This window comes from Hemicordylus capensis, chromosome 8 (genome assembly GCF_027244095.1).
Source record: "Hemicordylus capensis ecotype Gifberg chromosome 8, rHemCap1.1.pri, whole genome shotgun sequence".
Lineage (NCBI taxonomy): Eukaryota > Metazoa > Chordata > Lepidosauria > Squamata > Cordylidae > Hemicordylus > Hemicordylus capensis.
Window position 1 is genome coordinate 29,007,437 of NC_069664.1, and position 24,211 is coordinate 29,031,647.

Below are 24,211 nucleotides of genomic sequence, written 5' to 3' on the forward strand. Positions count from 1 at the left end.
GAGCACACTGCCACGGTGGGTTTGCTAATTCGAGAGGACAGCGAGTGGCACATGTGGACCCTTAACTTCCACCCCTGCAGGATGTACTCTGGGTTGTAATCTGGGTTGAGGGCCCGCCCGCCCCGTCTCTTTCTCCTTCCCTCCCTCTCTCTCTCTCCCTTTCCTCCGTCGAAAGAGCAGCTCCGAGGATGCTTCCCCGTGACACATGCACGCGCCCTGTGAAAGGGCTTTCGGGTTGCTCCTGCTTTAGAAAAGAGATTGTTGGAATTAGCTGGATGATGACGTGTTCGCCTTACGCTCTGAGGTGTCGGCGTGGTGTCCCGCACCAAATTCCATCCCGCTTAATTATATCCTGCCTTGCCAATTCTCCTTGCAAAACCCGTTCGCATTCTCCTCCTAACGATCGGTTAGAGCGCGTTCCACCCCAGAAGCAGCTGCCTCCCAGAGCTGGAAGGAAGACATGACCCCCAGGGACAAAAAAGGTACTTGCATCCTTACCTGCCTCGGCCCCCAGGGCCAACCTGTTGGCTCCAGCAAGGAGTGGGGATGGTTTGGTGGTCTTTTGACTGCCTTGAAAGTCTTTTAAGTTGCATTCTGGGGTTGGAAGTAAAGCTGTTGTTGCCCCGTGGAAAGAAATATTCTTTGATCGATTGGTTGCCAGAGTTTGCAGTTTGCTATCTATCAGGGATGGGACCTTAGTTCAGTGGAAGACCATCTGCTTTGCACGCAGAAGGTCCCAGGTTCGATTCCTGGCAGCATCTCCAAGTAGGACTGGGGAAGACTCCTGCCTGTAGCCTTGGAGAGCTGCTGATCCAAGCATCTGTCATGGCAGGCTTCGTCTGCAAAGATCAGGAGCACGCGATTCCCACCTGCACTTTTCCAAATCCTTGTGTTTTTCAAATTATGTCTGTGCTGCCCGATTAATCGAAAGCACCCTTCTGGCTAATTACAAATACATCTTGGATTTTTTCCCTCTGTCTAATCAATTAAATGGTGCAAATCTGAATGAGAAGTTGAAGAAGAGGAGGAGGGGGAGGAGGAGTGCAGTACCAGCTAGAGAAGTGTAGAGTTTGAATTTTGACCAAACTGCTGTGGCCAGCCGTGCCGGGCCTTTGGGAGCATTTGGGACGAGGCGGAGCCACCCTCTAGGGCTCTTGCTACAGAATGCTGCCTGTTGCTCAACTCCGCTTTGCACAGCTTTTCTCTCCCCTCCGCCTTAAGTTCTTACAGGGCTGTAGGTTGTGGGGTATCTGTGGCACCTGGGATGCTTCTGTGCTGAGCCAGCCTGGGGCGGTAGCTCAGGGGGAAAGCATCTGTTTTGCATGAGGGAGGTCCCAGCTTCAATCTCCAGGTAGGCCTGGGAGAGACTCCTGGAGTCTCGCTGCCAGTCAGTGAAGAACACACTGGGCTAGACGGATCAGTGGTCTGACTCAGTATCCAGCAGCTTCCTATGTTCTGTCTCTAATCCAGGTTGCACAGTATAGCTTTCTGCACTGGGCCCTGCTGTGCCCATGTGGTATCATGGAGTGCTCTCTGCTCTCCTCTGTGGCACTCATGGTGACATGAAGCTCAGCCTCTGTGTCGACCGGGAATTGCTTGCGTTTGGCCACACCTGGTAGCTTAGTTGTGTGCCAGATGGTGTGCGGAAGGATTGCTGGTCTTGTGGTAGCAAGCATGAATTGTCCCCTTTGCTAAGCAGGGTCCGCCTTGATTTGCATTCAGATGGGAGATGGCACATACGCACTGTAAGATATTCCCCTGAGGGGAAGGGGCCCTATGGCCGTAACTACAGGGTGTAATGAGCTGTAATGACCCCCAAAACCTGCCCCAGGCTGCTGCAAATTGTTTTCAAAAGGCCATCAACCCTGCCCTCCCTGACTTTTGCGATTCTCGCCTACCCCAAGACCTTGAGGCTGGCTATGAGCCTGTGCAGACCCGAGGTCCCACATTCGATCCCTGGTAGCATCTCCAGGTGGGGCGGGGAAATAAGTCAGTGTAGACAGACAGTATTGGGCTAGGTGGACCAAGGAGTGGTCCCTGGAGTGGTCTTTGTGGGGTTTCTGCCACCCTGGAGGTGTGGTGGCTCTTCCTAAGAAGTCCTTGCGCATTGCACAGCGTGCTGCATCCTAGCATGGCCCCCCTCTCGGGTCCATATAGAGCACTAGAGAAGCACTTGTCCGGCCTCCCTCCTGCCGCTCTGTGTGTGAGCCTCAGAAGAGAGGCAGCCTTCTCCTTCGGCTGCCTTTTGCCGTTTCCCAGGGAAGCTGGTCTGCCATCCCTGACCTCCTGGAGGCACCCCGGTGCTGCTTTCTGACCCTCTCTTTGCACACCCCTGCCGCAAGCCGGGGTCCTTTCTCTGGAGCGCATGCCCGTGCCTGCTGTTTCCCCGGCCGGCTGGAGCGCGGCCAGGGACACCAGCCAATCCCAGAGTTGACGCAGGGCGCCCTGAAAGGGCTTTGGGAAAGTGTGGTTTCCCCAGCAACCGGCGACTCTCTGCCATGTGAGCTGAGAGTAAAAGGCAAAAGGGCAGCTGGGAGACGGCTGGCCGGCCGGTGTTTGGGGACTCCAGAGTGAAGCAGGCAGACCCTGAAGGGAGCCTGCTTGCCTTGGTGCCGGCCGATGTTTCTGGGCTCTGGCTGTGTGGACGGACATGGCCCCAAGCCAATTGGATTTAGTCCAGGCGGGAACTTTTTTCCAAGGCTCCGTGTTCCCTTCGGGCACCCTCAGCAGCTTCTTCCTTGTTGGAGATCGGAGCTGGATGGAGGTAGGTTGTGTTTGGACAGAGACTAGTTGTCTGGCCGATGCCCTGCCCAGCCTTGAGATTTGGGGTCTGGCGCCTCTTTGGGGCAAGCTTAATCCTTTTAGAGCAGGGGAATGTCGAGAACCGTTCATCATTGGGGTGCGTGGGGGTTCTTTAACTCTTTGATTCAGAGGTTGATTTCAAAAAGTGGCTTGCTCTCCTGTTCAGACCCTCTCTTTGCACAGGTTTTTTGAACCCGTTTGGATGCATTCCATAGAGAGTACGATCAAACTCAGTAGCTTGTGGATTAAGTCTGTAAAAAAAAGACAGCGGGGCCTATTTAATGCAAGAAAATGTTTGCTTTCGTCTTTAAAAGTGTTTGGGTTTGAACTTTTAAAAGGGTTTTCCAAACAAAAATACATGCAACAGGCTTGAAAACCCAGGAAAACAAAACATTCCTCTGCTCGCTGCAAGCTGAGTGCCTAACAACTGAACCACTTGTTTGGGACAACTTTTTTGCATTTCTGGTTCAGTTTCCAGGCAACTGAGAGAGTTTGGGCTCAGATCTGGTTCACTGGAGCGACCTCTCTGATCCCGTTTCTGGATTTGGAAGCAGATTCTGTTCAACTCCCTGCTTTAAACTCTGAGCCTTTGCTTGCTTTGTCATCAGGGACTGTTGTGCTCGCCTCTCTCTCTCTCTCTATCTCAGTTTCGGGGCTTAGTTTCCAAAAAGGTAGATGGGAGAAGGCTCACGTGCACCAGAACGTAATGGCCTCCAGTTTGAAAGAACTTCAGCTATAATCCTAGAGGCATGCATTTGATAGGCTGCAGCTTCTGAGGGAAAGGAGGAGAGCACTCCGCACAAGCTCAGGGGCACTCTCTCGTTGTCAGGAAAGGAGAGCTGGTCTTGTGGTAGCAAGCATGCCTTGTCCCCTAGGCTAAGTAGAGTTCGCCCTGGTTGCATGTGAAAAGGAGACTAGAAGTGTGAGCACTTGAAGATATTCCCCTCAGGGGATGGAGCCACTCTCAGAGGAGAAGCATGTATCATGGGAACCTGTGGATCCTGGTTTAACTTACGAACTTCTCCTGCTACTCCACCGTTTCCTCGGTCACCTGCCATCCTATCGTTTCTCATTTATAAAGCACTTTCTGAAACTTTGCAGTGTCCTTTTCGTCCTTCCCAAGTGGCGTTTTCCCTTTGCCACAATTTGTTCCCTAAATGGTGTTTGGGGAATGGAGTTACGTGAAAAGACTGCTGTGGAGTCCAGATTGTGTGTCCTGAGGTAGTCCTTTTGGTGTGCAGGCCAACCACAAATACCTTGTCCCTAGATGGTCCATGCGTCAAGAGTGATGGGTGAAAAGAGCTCGGAGGTCTTTCGCACGTATCCCTTTCGAGAAGTGTTGGTATACAGGGAATTTGGTTTTGGTTTGGGGTCCCGTCCCCCCTGCTGCCGGTCAGTGTAGAGACAATAATACGGAGCTAGGTGGGCCCAGGGTCTGACTCGGTAGAAGGCTGCTTCTTCCTCTGTTCCTTTGTAACCGGCTTCTCCTGAGCCTTCACCGGTGCTCTGTGCAACAGAAAGATTGCAGGAGCCCATTTTGCAAAAACTCCACGCAGGCTATCAATGATGCATAAGGAAATGTGAGCGTTCCCTGTGTCTGCTTTCACTTGGAAATTCAAGGGCAACCCATCGGCCACCAGGGACACACGCACACAGCACCCCGGTGTCCTGGTTTCTCCTTTCTGCCTGGATCCAGACTGCCGTTTGCTGGCTTTCGGGATGCCAGTTCAGCGGTGCCTCCGTTGCGTCTGTCCCTGGACTCTGCGTGCCCCTGAAATACTCCCCCACTCCTGTGCAGTTCTGGGCTGCCAAGAGGGTGGAGTCCGGGGGGGTGGCACGTGCTTGGACACTTCCCTTGACACCAAAAGTAGCCCCCACTCGCAGTGGGGTGGCTCCGTGGCCCAGCCAAGGAGGAAGCTTCCCTTTCCCGTTTGCATCCACCTGGAATCGGTCGGTCAGTTTGAATTATTGACAGACAAGCAGTGTTTTGTCCTCTGCCCGAAGAGAGAAGAGGGTCAGGCAAACGGAGCAGTGGGGACGGGAAAAGGCCCCACTAACCCAGGGGTTCCCAAACTTGTGCCCCTGGATGTTCAACAACTCCCATCATCCCCTGCTGCAGTGGTGTGAATAATGGGAGTTGTAGTCCAGCAATATCCGCGAACCCAAGCTTGGGCACCCCTATTCTAACCCCCTGCGGTAATGGGCTGGATGAGGGAGAATAATCGGAGGCTGAATCCAGATAAGACGGAGGTACTTATTGTGTGGGGTCAGAACTCCAGACACGATTTCATCTCCCTGTTCTAGATGGGGGTCATACTTCACCAAAAGGATCAGGTTGGTATGCAGTCTGGGAGTACTTCTGGTATCTCAGGTTGAGGCAGTGGCCAGAGGGGTTTTCTATTGTATACTGTGTGGGGAAAGTACTTCCTTTCATCTGTCCTGCATTTCCTGCCAGTCAGTTTCATGGGATGACCCCTGGTTCTAACGTTGTGCCACCTTTCTTCCAAAGAGCTCGCTTTTCCTTTCCTTAAAACAATCCTACAAGGTAGGCTAGGCTGCAGGAGGGAGCAGCTGGACCAAAGTCTCACCCAGTGAGCTCTGTGGCAGGGCAGAGATTTGAACCCAGGTTTCCCCCTTCCTAGTCTGACACTCTAACCCCAGGGGTGGACACAACAGTTTTAATAAAATTGAATGTGAACGTTCAACAGGTACAGCATCTGTTAGCACAAGAAGAGCAGTGATCGTGGATGTTTCACTTGCTACATTGGTTCACATTTCCTTTCCTGTCCCATCCCTGTGGTTGAAATGTAAGATCCTAGGAGACAGGGACCTCCTTAATTGCCCTTGTGCGTCAGTGGCATTGTTTAAAAGCACTTGATTTAATAATAATAATAACCTTTGTGACTCAGACTTTCTGCCTTTGCAGAAAGATGCTTGCTGAGCAAAATAGCTCCGAATGACTCAGAGAAGTAAGCCAAGCCACATGCTGGCAAAGATAATAAGAACAAAAAGTCTCATAGAATCATTAGTCAATCTGGCCTGAAGGGGAAATTTTTCATAGCTCCAGATAGCACAACTGGCCACATGAGGGAGACATCTGTTGAGTCAGAGAAAATATTGTTGGGGTCCACATCCCCCACCACCCCGCCTCCAAAACACACACACACAAAACCATTCTGTCTCTGAATGTGACAAATCCTGATGGCCCAGAGGAAGTGGATTGAATGGAAGGTTCCTCCCATCCTAAATTGGCTGTCGCATTGAATTAGGAAATGACTTAAGAACAATAGAAGTGCCCTGCTGGATCAGGCCCAAGGCCCATCTAGTCCAGCATCCTGTTTCCTACAGTGGCCCACCAGATATATTGGGATGCCCACGGGTAGGAGATGAAAGCATGTCCCCTCTCCTGCTGTTGCTCCCCTGCGACTGGTATTCGGAGGAATCCTACCTCTGAGCCCTGGAGGGAGCCGATAGCCATCAGGACTAGTAGCCATGGATAAACCTCTCCTCCCTAAATTTGTCTAAGTCCCGCTTAAAGCCATCCAGCCACCTCTCCATGTCAGGGAGTTCCATAGATTGATTAATTTGTTGAAAAGCATTATATAACCACCACCACATCCCATGGCAGGGAGTTCCACAGATTGATTAATTTGTTGGAAAGTGGTATATAAATATTAGTTGTATTCATATTCGTCGTATTAATTATGTGCTGTGTGAAAAAGTACCGCCTCTGGTCGGCCCTAGTTTGTTTGTTTGTTTGTTTGTTTTATTCTGTTTCCCGGCAATCTGTTCTATTGGATAACTTCTGGTTCTAAGGTTATGAGAAAGGGAGGAATTGATCTCTCCACCCCATGCCTAAACTGATAGACTCTCTATCACGTCCCTCTTGGTAAATGTGCCCGCCCCTTCACGTAGAAGATTGGTTCTGTGCCTTAATGTAGAGCAGGACTTCCCTAATGGGTCTCCAAGGCTTGTTGGGCTACGACGCCCCTTGGGCCATTGTGGCTGGGGATGATGGGCATTGTAGTCCAGCTGCAGCAACATCTGGGCACCCAAGTTTGAGAACCTTTGCAAGAGAGTCGACGGAAGGCGAATGGGTTCCTGTGGTGCTACCTTGGCAGCAGCGCTAGAGGAAGGTGCTGAAAGGCATCAGCTCATACTGCGCGGGAGATGGCCATGGCCAACCCCTCCTGTATTCTACCAAAGACAACTGCAGGGCTCTGTGGGCGCCAGGAGTCGACACCGACTCAACGGCACACTTGACTTCACTTGACTTTACCTGGGGTGTGCCGCTAGGGGGCACCCTCTCTCCTCCACTGCCCCGTGCGTGAGAAAACAAGCTGCAACATTTCCGAAAGCTCCTTGGAGTCTGACCGCACGTGGGTGGCTGTAGTCATGCCTGGAATGTGCCGTGGCTACCTCCTTGCCTCCCAGGAGACCAGCGCGCTGCACCTTGTGATTGCACCTGATAGCCCAGGAGTCAGCGGCTGCATGGCAGCAAAGGGTCACTTGGGGTGGTGCTTGGGAGCAGGCAGGATCAGGCAGGTGGAGGGCCTGGCAGCGGCGGCAAACTGCAAGTGTCCGTGGGCGTTTAAAGCGAGAGAGCAGCCACGCCGGCCGGTTTCTGTAGTCCTCCAGTCTGCTTCGGGAGCCGATTCCGTGTACGGCTGCCACTTTTTATTGGTTTTCTGTGCATTCTGGCAGTTTGTGGCAGGCAGAAATACCACAGGTGCAGTTTCTCTGCCTCGGTGGAGTGTTGTCCTCCCTGTAGCTGCAGGAGGGAGGGGCTGTGCAACTCCGGGGGGTGGGGAGAAGCACAATATGGGGAGAGAGCTTTGGCTGCCTAATTTCTAAAACAAGGCAAGGCAGAGCTTGTGCCTGTCGTGGGAATTGTGGCCCACACCGTGCCCACTAATCCCTAACGCAGGAAGGTTAATTGTAGCTATGGAGCCTCCATTATCAGAGGCACTGCACCTCTGAATCTCAGGTGCTACAGACACAACAAGCAGGGGAAGGTTGTTGCCAGTTCTGGGTTTCCTAGAGTCATCCAGTTGGCCAAATGAAATGGGGTCTTCGACTAGGTGGCCTTTGGCCTGATCCAGCAAGGCAGTTTGTATCTTTCAGTACCCTCTGCGCATGCCTAGAGGTACATGCCTTATTCCATCCATCATATGTTCTGGGGGCTGAAATGAAGCTCTGGAAACAGTCTACGCGGTTGAGAACTGCTTCTTTAGGCTAAAGAATATAAGACCCCTAGCTTATTATCTTCTCTCTGGATGTATTTATTTCATTAGCTTAAAGAAGCGTTCTGTACAAGTCAAAAGCTTGCTTCCGAGACTTTAAACTTGAGTTCCAGATTCTGACAGGACTTTGTGCTTTTTAGAGGGCACATCTCCTCTACCAATTGTTTTATTTCGGTTTCTCACGTGCATGCACGTGCACAAACGCACACAATTAATCCTGGGAATTGGATGGAGGAACAGTGAGAATTCTCTGTTGAAGATGCTTAGCTCTCCTTTGCTGGCCTACAATTCCCAGAGTCCCTTGGGAAGAGGGGATGTCGGTTTAATCCAGTTTAATACTGTATCCTGTTCCCTTTGAGTTCTGTTGGAGAGCGAAATTTGCCAGGTGCAGCTTTTCCCATTACAGTGCTCAGGTACCAGGAAAAGCTTTCCCTGGCAAAATATTCCCATTTCTGCCCCTCCAAAAGGCACAGCAGCCCTCTCAGAATCTGGACCAGGGTGCATTTTTGGGGTCCATATCCAGTTAAGAAATCCTCATGCAGCCTGTGTTCATGGCGCTTCCCTGCGGTCTTGCAAAAATACTCCTAGCCAGCAAGAGGCGCCTCTGCCCTTCGTGTCTCTCTCCCTTGCAGCGCTTGTAAACACTATCCGGTGTTGAAACCCGAGTGCTGAGTTTCTGTTTATACCACCTGCTGTCCCTGTTCTTGAAACTGGCTTCTTGGCATGTTTGCAATGCTGACGTTTTGGCAAAGTGGCTTGCTGGAACTTGTGTGTGCCCTTAACATAAAGACTGTGGATCTGGAAGGTGCGAGTTCGAATTTTTTCCATTGCTGGCTGACCCAGACGTACAAAAGGGGGAATTTCAAATAGTGCCGCTTAGTCTAACCATAGATAGGCAAATTGTTGGAGGAGCACTGGTCTATCAGGCTTCTCCAACATGGGTCCCCAGATGTTGATGGACTACAATTCCCATCTTCCCTTTGGCTGTTGTGGCTGGAGATGATGGGAGTCATAGTCCAACATCTGGGGACCCACGTTGGAGAAGTCCTGGACCAACCCTTTTAAAAAACCTTCACCATATCTTGTGGCGGTAGGTTCCATAAACTAATTCTGCATTGTGCAAAGAAGTATTTTCTTTGCTCTGTTCTGAGTTTGCTACCAACCAGTTTCACTGGGTGACTTCAAGGGTCCACTACTACAAATATTTATATATTGGTTTTCAACAGAAGTTTATATAATTTGATTGATTGATTGATTGATTGATTGATTGATTAAATGAGTAAAGTTTATTCTCTGCCCCCAAAGGGCTCACAATCTAGTATGAATCATCCATACTATTTATAATTTTATAAGATTCCATTCTGCCTCTCCCCAGTGTTTTCTTCTCTTTCTTGGATTGTTTTACAATGGTCATTTTCTTGTTTAAATATAATCTGATGATAAATCTAAAAACTCCAAATCCGTTTGTCGGGTTCTCTACGGAAGATGATCCAACCCTCTGATCATCTTGGTTGCCCTTTCTCTGTACCTAAGCAAATGTTTTAAATATTTGTGCTGTGGAAATGCTTTCTGGACTGATCTAAATCCATTTTTACAACAGAAAATTTTCTCAGTTAAGTATTTTATTTAAAATATGAAATACTGCTTATTGGGATGTTTTGTATTTTTAAAATTTGAGTTACTCAAAATGACAGAAAATGCCCATTTGTAGGAACATTCTGCCCATTTTTGGGGACATGGGCAAAAAAGAGATCTTACCAATGGCAGCTGTCTTACCAGTGGCTGGTGGCTGGTGGCTGCCGTCTTCATTTTCCCAGAATGCCCTGAGAGCAATGCTCCATCCTCTTGTAGGGTTGCTCCCAGAGGAATTCTGGGAAATAAAGATGGCAGCCACCAGCCACCCAGAGAGCTGCTGCTGCTGCTGCGAAATTGGTAGTGTCAAAAGGAAAAGTGATCGGGGCCGTTTCACCCTCAACGATCTTCTATTCGAGCCGAAAATTCTCTACGGAGAACGTTGGATTCGGTCTTGCTGGGCACAACCAGGTCTTGGCTGGGGGCTCCTGCGATGAAGCGTCGGCCCGCCTTGCGTCTCTGACCTCTGCTCTTCTTTCTTCCAGTCAATGCCACCAGTGCCGCCCCCAGTGCCCCGCCCCTCAGGATGTCCCAGCTCTCCTCCACCTTGAAACGCTATGTCGATTCCCCCCGCTACTCCGACGCACCGTACAGCAAGGCCTCGACCAGCTATGGCAGCTACCCCTCGTACTCCTCCAACCTGTCCTCCTCGTACCCGGACAAGGAGAAAGCCAGCTACAAGCCCAGCACGCCCTCCAGTTACCTGGCCTCCAGTCACCTGCGGACGTCCGGGGCCACCACCTCTTCCTCTTCCCTGAACTATGACGGGGGCGGGCGGCTGCTCCAGCGCCCCGACTCCGGCACCAGGCTGAGCCCCAGTTATGGCCGGGTCCCACTGAGGCCCCCTGGCAGTGGGGGGCTGAGCGGCGGTGCCAGCTATTCCTTCGGGAGCTCGGCCTCCACCAGCTACGGCAGCTCCTTGGGCCGCAAGAAATCCAGCAGCCATTCGGACTTGGCGCATGACCTGTCTGCCATGCACCTCTCCTCGGACCCGTATCGCTCCGACTCCTCCACCCGCAGCCATTTCATCGCCCGCACCCGGCAAGAGCTGAGCGCCCTGCAGGGCATCTACCAGGCATCCCGGCAATCGGATTACATCAAGGACTACCTGGAGACCCACAAGGGCGGGCGCTCCCCAGCCTCCAGCCTCTATAGCACTCCCCCAGAGGTCATCACCCCCACTCTGCGCCCCACCAGCCGTTCTTCTGTTCAGCGGTGGGAGCGGACGGACAGCCGCACAGACGTCGTAGCCAAGGAAGCCTCGGTAAGGGGCCGCTTGAGCTGGGGGCATGAAAGGGGAGGGAGTGGAGTGGTTGGTGCTACTTGGTGTGTTGCTGTGGGAGAGGAGAGCTGGTCTTGTGGGTAGCAAGCATGACTTGTCCCCTTTGCTAAGCAGGGTCCACCCTGGTTGCATGTGAATGGGAGACTAGAAGTGTGAGCACTGTAAGATATTCCCCTCAGGGGATGGAGCTGCTCTGGGAACAGCATCTAGGTTCCAAGCTCCCTCCCTGGCAGCATCTCCAAGATAGGGCTGAGAGAGATTCCTGCCTGCAACCTTGGAGAAGCCGCTGCCAGTTTGTGTAGACAATACCGAACTAGATAGAGCAATGGTTTGGCTCAGTATATGGCAGCTTCCTATGTTCCTATGACCAGGCCAAAGTGAATTAACTAGTATGCTAAGTACAGCATACATAGGATCATAGCAAGCTGCCTTCAGAACATTGGTCCATCTCGCTCAGAATTGTCTACACAGACTGGCAGCAGCTTCTCCAAGGTTACAGGCAGGAGTTTCTCTTGGCCCTATCTTGGAGATGCTGCCAGCATCTCCAAGAACTTGGAACACAGAGAGATGCAGCTACTCTTCCCCAAGTGGCCCCATCTTACAGTGCTCACTCATGTAGTCTCCCATTCAAATGCAAACCACGGAAGGCCCTGCTTATCAAGTACAATCCATGCTTGCTACCACAAGACCAGCTCTCCTCCATAGAGTCGGGCCCCAGCCAAGCCAAGGCCTGTGCTAGTGTTTTGTTCCCGTAGGGATCTCTCCAGTTTGAGAAATGCAACCCCCACCCACAAGGATTATTTATTGATGTTGTTTTTTTAAGGAAAAGGAAGTGTCATATGTTTAGGGCTGCCACTTCTAATGAATTTGTCAGATTAACATATTTTTTAAAAACCTTTTCGTTGCTTCAGAGGGTTGCCCACTTAATTCGCTTGCAGTCTTTAAAGGAAAAAAAAATACAAATAATTCTGAAAATTAATACAAATAATGCTGAAATTTGAGAGAGGCATTCCCACTTGTGGGAGGAAGGAGAATGCCTCTTCTACAAGACCATGAAGTTTTTCACACGGGGCTTTTAGTCCGCATCTCCTCCGGGATGGAAGGGGTGTGTTCACATATCGGCCAGATTTACCCCGAAGTCCCTGCAAGCTTTTCATTGTGCATTAGAGTGTACCCCAATTTATATCTGGGGTAAGAAAAATCCACTCTTTGCATTGGTTTTGGAGGGCAACTTCAAACGCACAGTAAAACCTCGCAGTAGACCCATGGTGTCTGTGAAAGCTCCATGCCTGCTGCAACACAAACATGCATCATCCCAGAACACAGAAAGGAAGCGTTGTGCTCCAAAATGATTGCATTTGTCTCTATGCAAATTTGATTGACTGATTGCGTCTTCTGTAATTTGGGACAGCCCTACATTAAAAGCTTTGCATCTTGTCGAGGATTCTACCTTGAGTCTCAGGTTGCTGATTTTGCAGATTAAGTTTTGTTTAATTTGAATCATGTGTGCAGTTTTGCAGACCTTTTGCAGAGTCACTTTTCCAGACAACCAGACCAAGAAGTCTGTGTAAACTGGAAGAAATCTGCCTCTCCTATTTCACTTCTGTCTGTAGGATTTTGCAGGATTTGCTGGCTTAGCTACGGAGCATCGTTTCCACTGCTTTTTAGTTCTGAATTCCGGCTTTCTGCTTGGTTTAAAACAAAAAAGAAAAGGGTGGGGGAGATGCAAGGCTGAGCACAGGTAGGGTCTACTCACCTCCAACCCTGGAGTCACAGCCTGACTCCTTCCTCCCGTGCACACTCCTGAGTTTTGCCTGCCACTTGCTGCCTTGGATTGCTCTGGTCACCCGTCAGTTCCAAGGTCAGCCTAGCAGCAGAGCCAGGGACACGCCCAGAAGTCACCACTCCGAAGCGGGGCAAGTCTGAGCCGCCGTGGTGGTGCCTGCCTGGCAACAAGGTCACGGCACCGTGGCCTGATTCTGCCGTGCCAATGTGGGGTCAGGTGGGGTCAGCCTCTGGCAAGCTCTTCGCTTCTTCCGGCACCAGCCTTGCCTCGGGCACTCTGGGTTCCTGGGTTCCGGATACCTGAGCGACAGGCAGGCGGGGGAGTGAGTGTAGAAATGCAGAGCCAAGCCCCCACGGGGGGGGGTCTCTTCGGAGTAGATGCAGGGCAGCGGGGAGGCTGGCTGTGCACCTGCAAAGGGAACGAGAGAGCGTCTCTCCGTCTAACATGCGGTGGCTTCTGCTTATAGAACCTCAGGTTTAAATGAAGGGGGTTTAGTGCCCCAAGTTTAAACTGGTTTGTGCTCCAGTCTGCTTTGGGATGCTGCTGTGAAGCTGGAAGCCTCCCATCTGGGATGATCTGAGAGCCAAACGCGATGATCCGTGATTGCATATTCTGCTGTTGTCTGTTTTCATTACGAATACGACAAATATTTATAGACCGCCTTTCAAGAAAAGTTCCCTAAGCGGTTTACATAGATAGATATACATCACCTGCCCAGCATGCGCCCTTAGAAGGGGAACCCCATGAGCAGCGAGACCCTTGGCTTTAATCCCAGGTCTGCCCCAAATATCTAGGGGGAGGGATGGCTAAAGCAAAAGCAGTAAACAGCGAGAGGGGTACCACTGAGCCCTCTGTGTGTGCCCCCCGCAATCCTTTTTCTCTACCACTCAGCCCCAATATTGGAAGTGAGCAGATCAGAGGCAAAGGACAAGCACTGGGACCCTGCTCTGCACTTCACCTCTGTTCTAAAAATGGCACCTTTGACCCCCCCGTGTATCGGTATAGGTATACCCCATGTCCCCTTCCTTTTGAGCCCACACAGGTCTAACCTGTATGTTTTAAGGGTGTCTTCTTAAGAACAGAGTCATCTTCCATTCAGGTTAATATGGTGGTATTGCTATTGTTCAGACTGTTTCTAAACTGCTTTTCAGCCACAGCAACCACAAAGCTCTCCAAGTACTTTCCTTAGCAAAGTGATCAGGAAATGGTTCCCTGCTCCCGAAGGGCTCCCAGTCTGAAAAGAGACAGGAGTTAACTTAGGCCAACGAAGTCTTTGGGTCTTACGCCCATCAAGATGACGGGATTGCATATTGCCATGCCGTGCCGGGAGGAGCACCTCTCGCACCCGGAGGAAGCACTGCCCTCCGAGGCTGGTGTGCGCGGCGTACCCAGAGACACACACGCTCTCCCATGTGCCCCGGCTGATCGGCTCCTTGGAGGGGGGCCTGTTGACATGTCAAGAGTGTCTGTGTGTCTGTGTGTTCTCGAGTGAGTATTAAACAATTATACCTGTTACATAAACTCTGGGGACTGGTGCCAGGCAGGGTGAGGCTGTCAGGGAGACCTAATTAGAGGCGCTGAGCTCTGCAGCGGATTCACCCCTTCACTGCCGGCAGCAGCCCTGCGTCTGGCTCAGAGGCAAAGGAATGTGCTTCCCCCCTGTCTCTTTCTTGGGGGCTTAATCAGGAGCAGGGCTTTCCGAAGCTTATCCCCAGAACTTTGTTTCTTCGTGAGGCAGGGCACCTCATGTTGGTTTATTTTGACCCTTGCATTCATGCATTAGGAAGCTGTTGTGCATGGCACATGAGCAAGGGGTGCCTGGTGCGCCATCCACACGTTAATGTTCCTTCCACTAAGATAAAGCGGGGCGTTGGGTAGGAAAGGCAGCGTGCAAAGCCAAGCTGGATTAAGAGGGAGACGGCGCTTTGGAACAGCTGCTCGTGTTTCGGGTGGGAGTGAAAGAAGGCCACACGTTTCCCATGTGCAGTTCAAAAACAGTGACATTCTTTGGCGTTTTTCCTTCTGAATCTCCCCCTCCAAAATTAGTTTTGGCTTGGTACGTTCACCAGATTCAGGGAGCCTGGACCTTATAGGAATGCAGATAAAGAGCCTCTGAACATACACAGAATGTATGTTCAGAATGTGTTATGGGACACATCCATTTTTAAGGCATGCAGTCGTCCCTTGCCAACCGCAAGGGTTCTGTTCCGGCGAAACCTCATGGTTGGCAAATTCGCGGTTGGCGAGCCATTGAAATCAATGGCAAATAGAGGGTTAGGGAATCGCGGTCATGAAAATACCGCAAAATACAGTTTAAAATAGGAAAAAAAAAACAAATCCCCCCAAATTGCCATAAGTCAGTAAGAGGAGTGAAGGGGAACCCCAGAAATCACCCCTGACCCCCGGAAATAGCAAAAAAAAAAACCCGCCACCCACCCAAATTGCCAAAAAAATCTTGCCAAATTGCAGATACTTGGGTCACGGTTATTTCCCAGTCGTGGATACTTAAAACCGCGATTGGGAAACCTGCGGTTGGCAAGGGATGATTGTATTTGGTGGGTTTGTACTTGCTTTCAAGCATTCCACGAAACGTGCCTGTCTCCCCCAGGTTACCACAATAGGTCCTCGGGGCCGACGGCTAGGCAGTGTTTCCAGATCAAAAAGGTGTTTTGAGGGTTCCTCCTGCTAAGAGCGTAAAAAGCATGTCTTGCGCTATTTTTTGCAGATGTGTGCATGCTGTTAACGTGAGATAGAAAACCGGGGAGACATTTACATAGTGGCTGCTGCATGTATAAGACAGGAAGCAGGGAGTGCAAACTAATATAAAGATTTGGAAGCATCACCGGTGAGAAAGCAGCCCTTTAGGAAACGTGTTCTCTAGTTCCCGAATGAAGGGAAGTTCCTTCCAGGGGCAGCTGCAGCTGTGAGCAAAGTGCAGTGTTCCATCTCGCCGGGAATCCCAGATGTTGCTGACTACAGCTCCCAGCATCTCCAGCCAAAGGCCATTTTATCTGGGGATGCCGGGAGTTGTAGCCAACAATGTCTGGGATTCCCTGCTACAAGGAACACTGCGGAGCCACTGATCCAGACAGGCTGAGGTTGGGGGGCAAAGGGTTAAAGCCCTTCCTCCCACACCACGGTTCTTATCCTGATCTCGCTTCCTTGCAGCTGCAGTGCACTTTGTAAAAGTCAAGCACGCCAGCCCCTATACTTAACTTAACACATGCCCTTTAAGAACCCCCATTTCCTAAAATCATGGGCATTTGGGAAATGGTGGGATACTGATAGCGACTTGCTCAGGGTCTTTCCCAGACCGAGGGATTAAGAGGGGTGTATGAGTTACAGGGCATATCGGTTATTTCGGCTTTGCCCAAAAACCCAATGCAAAAAGTCGCATTTTTAACCCCGGACATAAATCGGGCCATGTTCCAATATGCAATGAAAAACCCAAATTGTGTCTGTAGCCCTCCCCGATATTTCGCAGGGACTTTGACATAAATCTGGACGACATGTGACCGCACACCTGCCCTCCCAAAGTAAAATCGCCTTCTGGCAGAGCTCCAGGAGCATTTCCAGACGGGGCTTTTAGCTTGCTTCTCCGCCAGAATGGAGGGTGTGCGTTCACATATCAGTCAGATATACTCCAAAGGCTCTGTGAGCTTTCGGGGAGCACTTCACACACAATTTGGTTTTTTCATTGCCTTTTAGAGTGTAGCCTAATTTATGTCCGCAGTTTTAAAAATCCACTTTTTGCATTGTTTGAGGGGGTGGGTTTGAACTTGCGGTAAAGCCTGCTGTCTAGAAATGCTCGGTGCACGTTCTGGCTGAGGAGCAGGCCACGATATTGTGGCGCCTGGCGGGAGAGGTTAGGTGCTGCCTTTCCCAACACCCCAGGTGGGGGCCGGCCAGCCCCCTTTCAAAATCGACCCACGCAAGCTTGAAAAGTCGCCCAGCGGCAGGGAGGAGGGAAGGTGGCCAGCAACCTGCCTCCTCTCCCCTCCTCTTGCTTCCTGCAAGCTTTGCAAGGAGTGTGAGGAGAAGCACTCCGGGCTCCCTCTCCAGGTCAGGAGAGCTTCTCCGAAGGCCGCATGAGGCATGACTGTTGCCCCAGTCATCTGCCACCTGAAATAGCGACCTCGCCTCACGGAAGGGCCGCCCTGAGGAGCAGCAGGAACCATGCTGGCGATGGTGGGGGAAGGAGCACAGAGAGAGAGGGGGGCTGGTGGTGGTGGGTAACCTTAGTCCTCCCTCCCGCCCGGTCCCTTTCAGGCTGGTACCCAGAACTGGCAGCCAGAGGCAGGAACAAAAGAGGCGCCGACACACGGCCTGATGAGCCAGAGAGATGCAGAACATGCCGCACAGCCAGGCCATCCATGGGTACATTCAGTCCTCTGCCATCTCCGTCTGTTTGTGGACACAGCAGAGATGATATAACCAGGGCTGGGCAGGACACGTGTCCCCAGAGCTGGCTGTTCGTCAAGTCAGCCCCACTTAAGAGAGATGCACCGCTGTTCTGGGGCAGCTTTCTTCCCCCTCTGTGGCCCTGGGCCCTCCTTGGCTCCTCCATTTGCTTCTCACAAAAATTGCGATGCTCACGTGGGAAAACCTGTGCCAGGGCGAAATGCCCACTGGAGTTTGCCCCTGGGAATTTTCACTTCGACATTACCTTGGCATTATTTATTTATTTTATTATTTCTGTACACCGCCCCAAACCTCCATCTCTGGGCGGTTTATAGCAACCTTAGGTAGGCAGGAGTGCACCTGAGCATGTGCTGACAGTCCATTATTTGTTGGTTGGTTACATCTTTTAACCATAACAAAGGTCTCATGGTGGATGACATAAGATAAAAATATTGAAACCACAGTTAAAACCAAAACTAGTTTAAAGTAAAATAACACCTATTCTTGTTTAAAATAGTTCAAAATAGCAGTAGCAACACCTAATGGTGCCGCAGGGAAATGACTTGCCTAGCGAGCAAGAGGTTGCCGGTTCGAATCCCCGCTGGTATGTTTCCCAGACCAGGGGAAACACCTCTATCGGGCAACAGCAGCGATACAGGAAGATCTTGGAAGGCATCATCTCATACTGTGCAGGAGAAGCCAATGGTAAAAAGATAAAGTGTGCCGTCGAGTCGATTTCAACTCCAGGTGAAAACCCCTCCTGTAAACCCCACCAAAGAAAGCCACGGGGCTCTGTGAGCGCCAGGAGTCGACGCTGATTCGACGGCACACACTTTAGCAGCAGTAAAGCCGGCTTGTAGCCGACCAAAGGCTTGATTAAATTTATTGATTACGTTTCTCTGCCACCAAAAACAAACCTTGCCTGGTGGCTCACAGAAACAATAAACCACAAGATTAAAACCAAACTAGTTAAAATAGTCGGAAAACAACCCCGGTAAAACCCACCTGCAGCTGACCAAAAGCTTGGTGGTGAAACCAGTGTGCCCTGAGCGCTCTTTTAAAGGCTGCTTTAATATTAATTCATTGTGTCTTGAGAACTCTTCCGAAGGCAGCTGGAGACAGTGGCCTTACTAGTGGCCACTAAGCCACCAGGAAGCTGGGGCGAAGCGGGAAAAGGCATGGAGATGACGCGACTGAGTCTGTGTGCATTTTGCAGTGCCGCGCAGAAATGATTATGACGGGCTGAAGCGGGTGCAGAGCATCTGCGCCTCTGGTTCTCCCACTTTCTGCTCCCCCGCCCTCTCCGCTGCCTGCTCGGCGGTTCTTCAATGGCCCAAGTGTGGGCCATCCTTCCCCGCCAGCCTGCCCGCCTAACGGCTGCTCTTCTCTGCCCCCCCCAGCTGCCCAGTTGGCAGCCGCTGCCATGTTTTTTCCCGCTGTCCCAGCTGCCGCCTCAGCTGCCCCCCTTTTTTTTTACCTCCCCCCGCCTGTGCCTGTCGCTGTCCCTCGCGAACTCTCGCGAGAACTGCCACACATGGGATTAGCCACGGGTACATCGCAGAGAATTAAATATATAGAATTATTATTCATGATTATTAAAGATAGGTATGCACCAGTTCTCAGCAAAATGTTTTCAAAGTGGATTTAACAGGAAGAGGCATACGAAAATGGTTCCCTGTCCCCAAAGGGCTCATAATTTAAAACCAGCATCATGTACAGCATCCTCAGACTTCAGCTCTTGGGGTCTTAGCAAGTTTCTGGTCCTCAGTTTTGTTTTGTTTTGTTTTGTTGAGAGAGAGGCTGTGGGCAATTCCTGGTACAGTCTCAAACGTGCAGGGGAGGGAGAATTCCGACGGTTGGGTCATGGTAAGACACTCTGCACATGCCCAGAGGCACCCTCTTGTCACGAAGTATGTGAAATACCTTCAAGGGTTCAGCCTTACAGAACTACTTTCTTTTACTGGGTGGAGGAGAGCAGGGAGTAAGGGAAGACAGTTTCTGTCTGGCTGTGGCCAGTAGCTTCCATAACTTTTCCACGGAGCTCTGTGTTTGCAGTAAACCCATAGATTAAAAATTGGGGGCGGGGAGGGGGAGACAACTTAGTGATCCAGGAAGTGTCCTTTTTGCAGAGGCTTGCATGCTTGGTCTGTCTTGTAAACCCTCCCACCCAAGCTGGTAACTTTCCTCTCCGGTCTCATTCTGAAACTGTTCTCGATGGGGAAGTGGAGGAAGAGCGTCTGCATGAAAATGTCACGCAAGTGAGGCAGTGTGTCGGGCCTGGTCTTGCCCGTGCAGCGCAAGGAAGTGGTGGAATGCAGAAGGGGCTGGGGGAACTGTGCTGTTCTGCTTCCCATGGCAGAGAAGGGGAGGCACCTCTTGTTAATGCTCCGTCCTTCGTGTAAAAAGGAAGACATCCCTGCAGGTGAACAAGCTAGCACATCAAGAAGAACACCCGCTTCCTGAGCTGCTAGTTTTCTACCTGCAGTGATGTGAGGATATTTTTTTAACATAGAGCAGGGCTTCTCAAACCTGGTGTTGCTGGACTTCAACTCCCACCATCCCCAGCCTCAATGGCCTTCAGCCAGATACTTCCCCCCGACCCGCTCTCTCCTTCTCTTCCCGTCTCTGGCTGCCATTGAACACAGACGAGCCTCCGCTATTGCGGGGAGTGGCTGAAGAGGGTCTGGGGAAGGAAACGGTCATTCCCACCTCCTCCTCCCCCTGCGGTGCCTTGAAGAGGCTGCAGCTTTAGAAGACGTCAGGAGAATAGAGGACCTGTCAGCTGCAGCTGCCCATCCTGATGTTCCTCTCATTCTCTGTGCTGCTATAGCCCAAGACTTCAGCACACCTGAGGCAGGGTGCCAAATTCTGCCTGTCCTTCTCCCCACTGTGCATGTCCCTTTTTGTATTTGAGGCTGTGAGGAGCAGCAGAGGGCACCCAGAGACGGACATTTGGGGCGGCATCTAAATTTGATGAATACATAAATAAAATGTTGCCACCCCACTAACGCCTTGGTAATCTGCCACTTGAGTCAACTGCCTCCCCTCGCCCCACGAAAGGGCTGCCCTGTCTCTCTGCCTATTGTGTTCTGTTTCCATAGAAGAAGAATTGGACGGGGTGGGTGGCTCATTCCCACTGATAAGTCTACTTAATGCCCATAGAAAGGTGTCACTCTGGTGCACAAAGCTACAACATCACAAGTGTGTGTGTGTGTGTGTGTGTGTGTGTGTGTGTGTGTGTGTGGTGGGGGTTTTTTTTATTTTCAAATTATCTTAATACTTTAAAAAAGGCCCCTTAAAATATCTCCTTAGTGAGCAAGATTCTCGCTGTACATTGAGATCATCAGGAGAGGTCCGTCTCCGGCACCATCAGTTTGTCTGGCCACAACTTGGAATGGGGCCTTCTCGGTAACCACCATTCCCACCATTGTGGAATGCGCTCCCCGTGAGAGTAAGAGGTTTATCATCCTCAAAGGCTTTCAAGAGAGCCACAAAGAGCTACTTTCCCCAGCTTGGCTCTTGACAGTTTTCAAATGGTTTTTAGGGGCTTTTAAATGGCTTTTGTGTTAATATTTTAAATGGTTTTGGTTTTGATTGTGAACCACCCTGCGTCATTTTGTGATGGGCTGTATATGAATTTAATTAATTAATTAATTAATAGGATAATGGCCTGCCTAGTCCATCCTCCTTTGCAAAAATCCCAGCAGGTACCAGGCGATCCACCAGAAATTGGTCACTTGATGTACACCGGTGGTCCACGACCTTCTCCCCACCTCTGGTCTTAACATAAGAATCCGCCCTAGGTTGAAACAGGAGTGTTTGTCCTTCTATGAAATGATCCAGTTTTCAACGCGGGAGTCCCATATTAACACATGTTCCCTGGTTCCCTTCTCCCCCACCCCACGCTCTTGCTCCCCCTGCCCCAGATGGTAAAGCCCCCATCTCTGTAGCAGCTTAATATAGGAGCTACTCTGGCAGGCAGTTCTTCAGAGTCGCTTGGGGTTATGGAGGGCCAGCTGAATCCCTCCTTCGCCCGGTTTCCTAGCTATTTGGTAACCTAATACAGCCCTGCCTGGGATCATGCAGTCACTTCACAGGGAGTTGAATGTTCCCTGCTGCTATTTCCGGGTCTTGGTTTTTTGTTTTTCCCCCGAGCCAGGAGTTTAAAAATTAATAATAGCTTTTAAAATGCAGCCTGTAATGCAAAAGACAGGGGGGAGTGTATGAGTTTAAGTCAGGGGGAGAGGTGGTGGCCCACAGCCGGAAATGGGTTCCACCCCATTAGGCTGAGGCTGGGGTGGGTCACGCTGATGCATTTGTGATCATGATGCAGTGGCTTTGCCAGTTTACTGCTCCTGCTGGACATGGTGCTCTCTCCTTGCAGCTTTCTCACGTGGCCAGCGGTAGCGTGGTGTTAAATCCGTTCCAGTGTGCTTTCTTGTTTTATCCCCTGGGATAGTTGGAAAGTAAGAATGGAAGAAGAGCCCTTCTGGATCAAGCCAAAGGCCCATCTGGGTGCTTTCCAGACTAGACCCTGCAACAGGGCCACGGCACATCTCTGAAGTGTGCTTCCACACTTCCTGTGTCCTGACGCCGCACAGTCCCGACGAAAGCGCCAGGCTGCCGTTCATATGTCGGATGCCTTGTTTCGAATTCAATCGCTGCGACTTAGTGCTACGATGTCGTTTATCCAGCGTTAAAAAAGGTGTTTTTTGGGGGGGTTCGTTTTCGCGAGACTGTTTCCCCTTCAGGTTTTGCGTTTTGAAAGTGATTTGCCTGAATGGAGCATGTTGCCATTTTTGAGCGGCTAGTCTGGAAAGCACCCTAGTGGTGCTTTCTGTATTTCTGTAGTGGTGCAGACTTCTGTATTTCACAGCAGCCAGCAAGGTGCCTCCAGAAAGTCTGCAAGCAGCAGGGTAGGAACATACTATAGGAAGCTGCCTGTCAGAGCCTTGGTCCAAATAAGGCAGGAGTCTCTCTCAGCCCTGTCTTGGAGATGCTGCCAGGGAGGGAACCCAAGACCTTCTGCATGCAAAACAGAGCTGTGACCCCATCCCATAAGGGGAATGTCTTACAGGGCTCACATGTAGTCTTCCATCCATATGCAAAGCAAGGTGGACCCCAATCTTCCCTCTAACAGGGTTTCCCAGAGGTTGTTGACTACGACTTCCAGAATCCCCAGCTGCGATGGCTTTTGCATGGGGTTCTGGGAGTTGTAGTCAACAGCATCTGGGAATCTCTGTTAGAGGGAACACGGGTGGACCCTGCTTAGCAAAGGGGACAGTCCTTGCGCTCTCCATGAGACCTGCTCCTCTCCCGCGAACTCTAACAAAAACTCTTTAGAGGTTTGAAAAACTCTGCAGAGGCACCACACGCTGCCCTTTGCCACGCAGCTTGGTCTTGCTGTCCAGGCTGACGCTTCTCCACACGTTACCACCTGCCTCCTGACGTCAGCAGTAGAATTTCCAGAGATGTTTCACTCCATTAACCACCTATTTGCGTCTCAGCCAGCTGAACGCAGTGGTGATCGCCAAGTATTGAAGTTGCAGCTGGGCACACAGACTCTTGTTCTGTGGGCAGACAGAGGCCAGCCTGGAGCCAGTGCAGAAAAGGGGCACCCAAATGCTGGAGCACCTCCCCTATGCAGAAAGGCTGCAGATTGTGTGTGGGTGGGATTCAGTTTAGAGAAAAGATCGCTGAGAGTAGGAACACCATGAAGGGTTCGCAAAGCTCTTTGTGGAGGCAGAGAAGTTTCTCTTCCTCTCGCAGAATGCTAGAACTCAGAGTCACCCAAGAATACTGATTTTGCAGGAGGTTATTCACACTTGGCTTCAGGCTTTGGGGTAAATGTTGAGCGGAGCCACTTCGAACTACACTCGCGGCATTGAGGGAAGCAGCCCCTCCCCTCTGCTCTCGGGTTTCGTTTTTGCAAGTCCACATGGCACATCAGTGTTTTCCTTCCTAGAGTGCATTGCAGTAATCCAGTCTGGAGGTGACCAGCAGATGTACCACTGTTCTGAGGTCGTTTATCTCAAGAAACGGACGCAGCTGGCGTATCAGCCAAAGCTGATAGAAGGCACTTCTGGCCACTGCCTCAACCTGGGACACCAGGGAGAGGCTTGGATTCAGAAGCACCTCCAGACTGTGTACCTGTTCCTTCCGGGGAAGTGTGACCCTCTCCAGAACAGGCAGGCCAAATTCATCTCCCGAGTTTCGACCCCACACCATCAGTACCTCTGTCTTATATGGATTCAGTCTTGGTTTGTTATTGCTCATCCAGCCCATCACTGCCTCCAGGCAGGCATTTAGGGAGGTTATGCCCTCTCCCGATGATGTTGGCATGGAGAAGTAGATTTGGGTGTCCTCAGCATACTGGTAGCACCCTGCACCAAGTCTCCTGATGGTCTCTCCCAGAGGTTTCATGTGGATGTTAAACGACATCGGAGACTGCATTGGCACCAGAGGCTCATGGGGTTCTGCAGGGTTTTCAGGGCACACGAGATCTGCCCAGGCCTTCCTGGCTTGTGCTGTTGCCTCTGGTACGGACTTGGTTATCCTTGTGTTCTATCTATAACTTGGCTTCTGGGAACCCTCAGCCACCTGACACCTCCCACCCTGGTATCAGGGAGCTGTCCCGGCAGCTGCTTAAAGGAGTTACAAAACCTGTAAAGCGATCTTTCTTCCTTGACCCGCCTATGCTGGCTTCCACGAGACACAGGACTCTTCAGCAGCTGGCTTCCACGTTGCACAGGACTCTTGGCTTTAAACTGAAAATGGGCTAGACAGATTGGAGGAGGAGAAGTGGAGTTGAGGGCTGCTAGCCAAGAAAGCTAAATACAGGTAGAACCTCCAGAAGCAGTCTGACTCCAATGTATAAGGTGCTGGGGAGGAGAAAACCTATGGTTTCTCTGCACTGCTTGCAAGCCTCCAAAAAAAATCTGGTTGGCTACTGTCAAAGTACAGAAAATGATGGAGCGCTGTGCAGATTGACCTGATTTTTTGTATGATAGAGCCGTGCCTGCCTGTCTGAGATCCACAGTGTATTTGTGAGCAGCCTGTGTTCCC

General features: G+C 51.0%; 1 protein-coding gene across 2 annotated transcripts in view; it reads left to right on the top strand.

Moving 5' to 3' along the window:
- The first annotated feature begins 2,531 nt into the window (after positions 1-2,531).
- The window catches only part of USP2 (ubiquitin specific peptidase 2), a 45,205-nt gene continuing 23,525 nt past the window's right edge, over positions 2,532-24,211 (top strand). For both annotated transcript variants that reach the window (XM_053270107.1, XM_053270108.1), the window contains exons 1-2: positions 2,532-2,764; positions 10,163-10,941. In XM_053270107.1, coding sequence (XP_053126082.1) covers positions 2,620-2,764; positions 10,163-10,941 — 924 coding nt within the window. In that variant the 5' untranslated portion in view covers positions 2,532-2,619. The remainder of the gene's footprint in view (positions 2,765-10,162; positions 10,942-24,211) is intronic.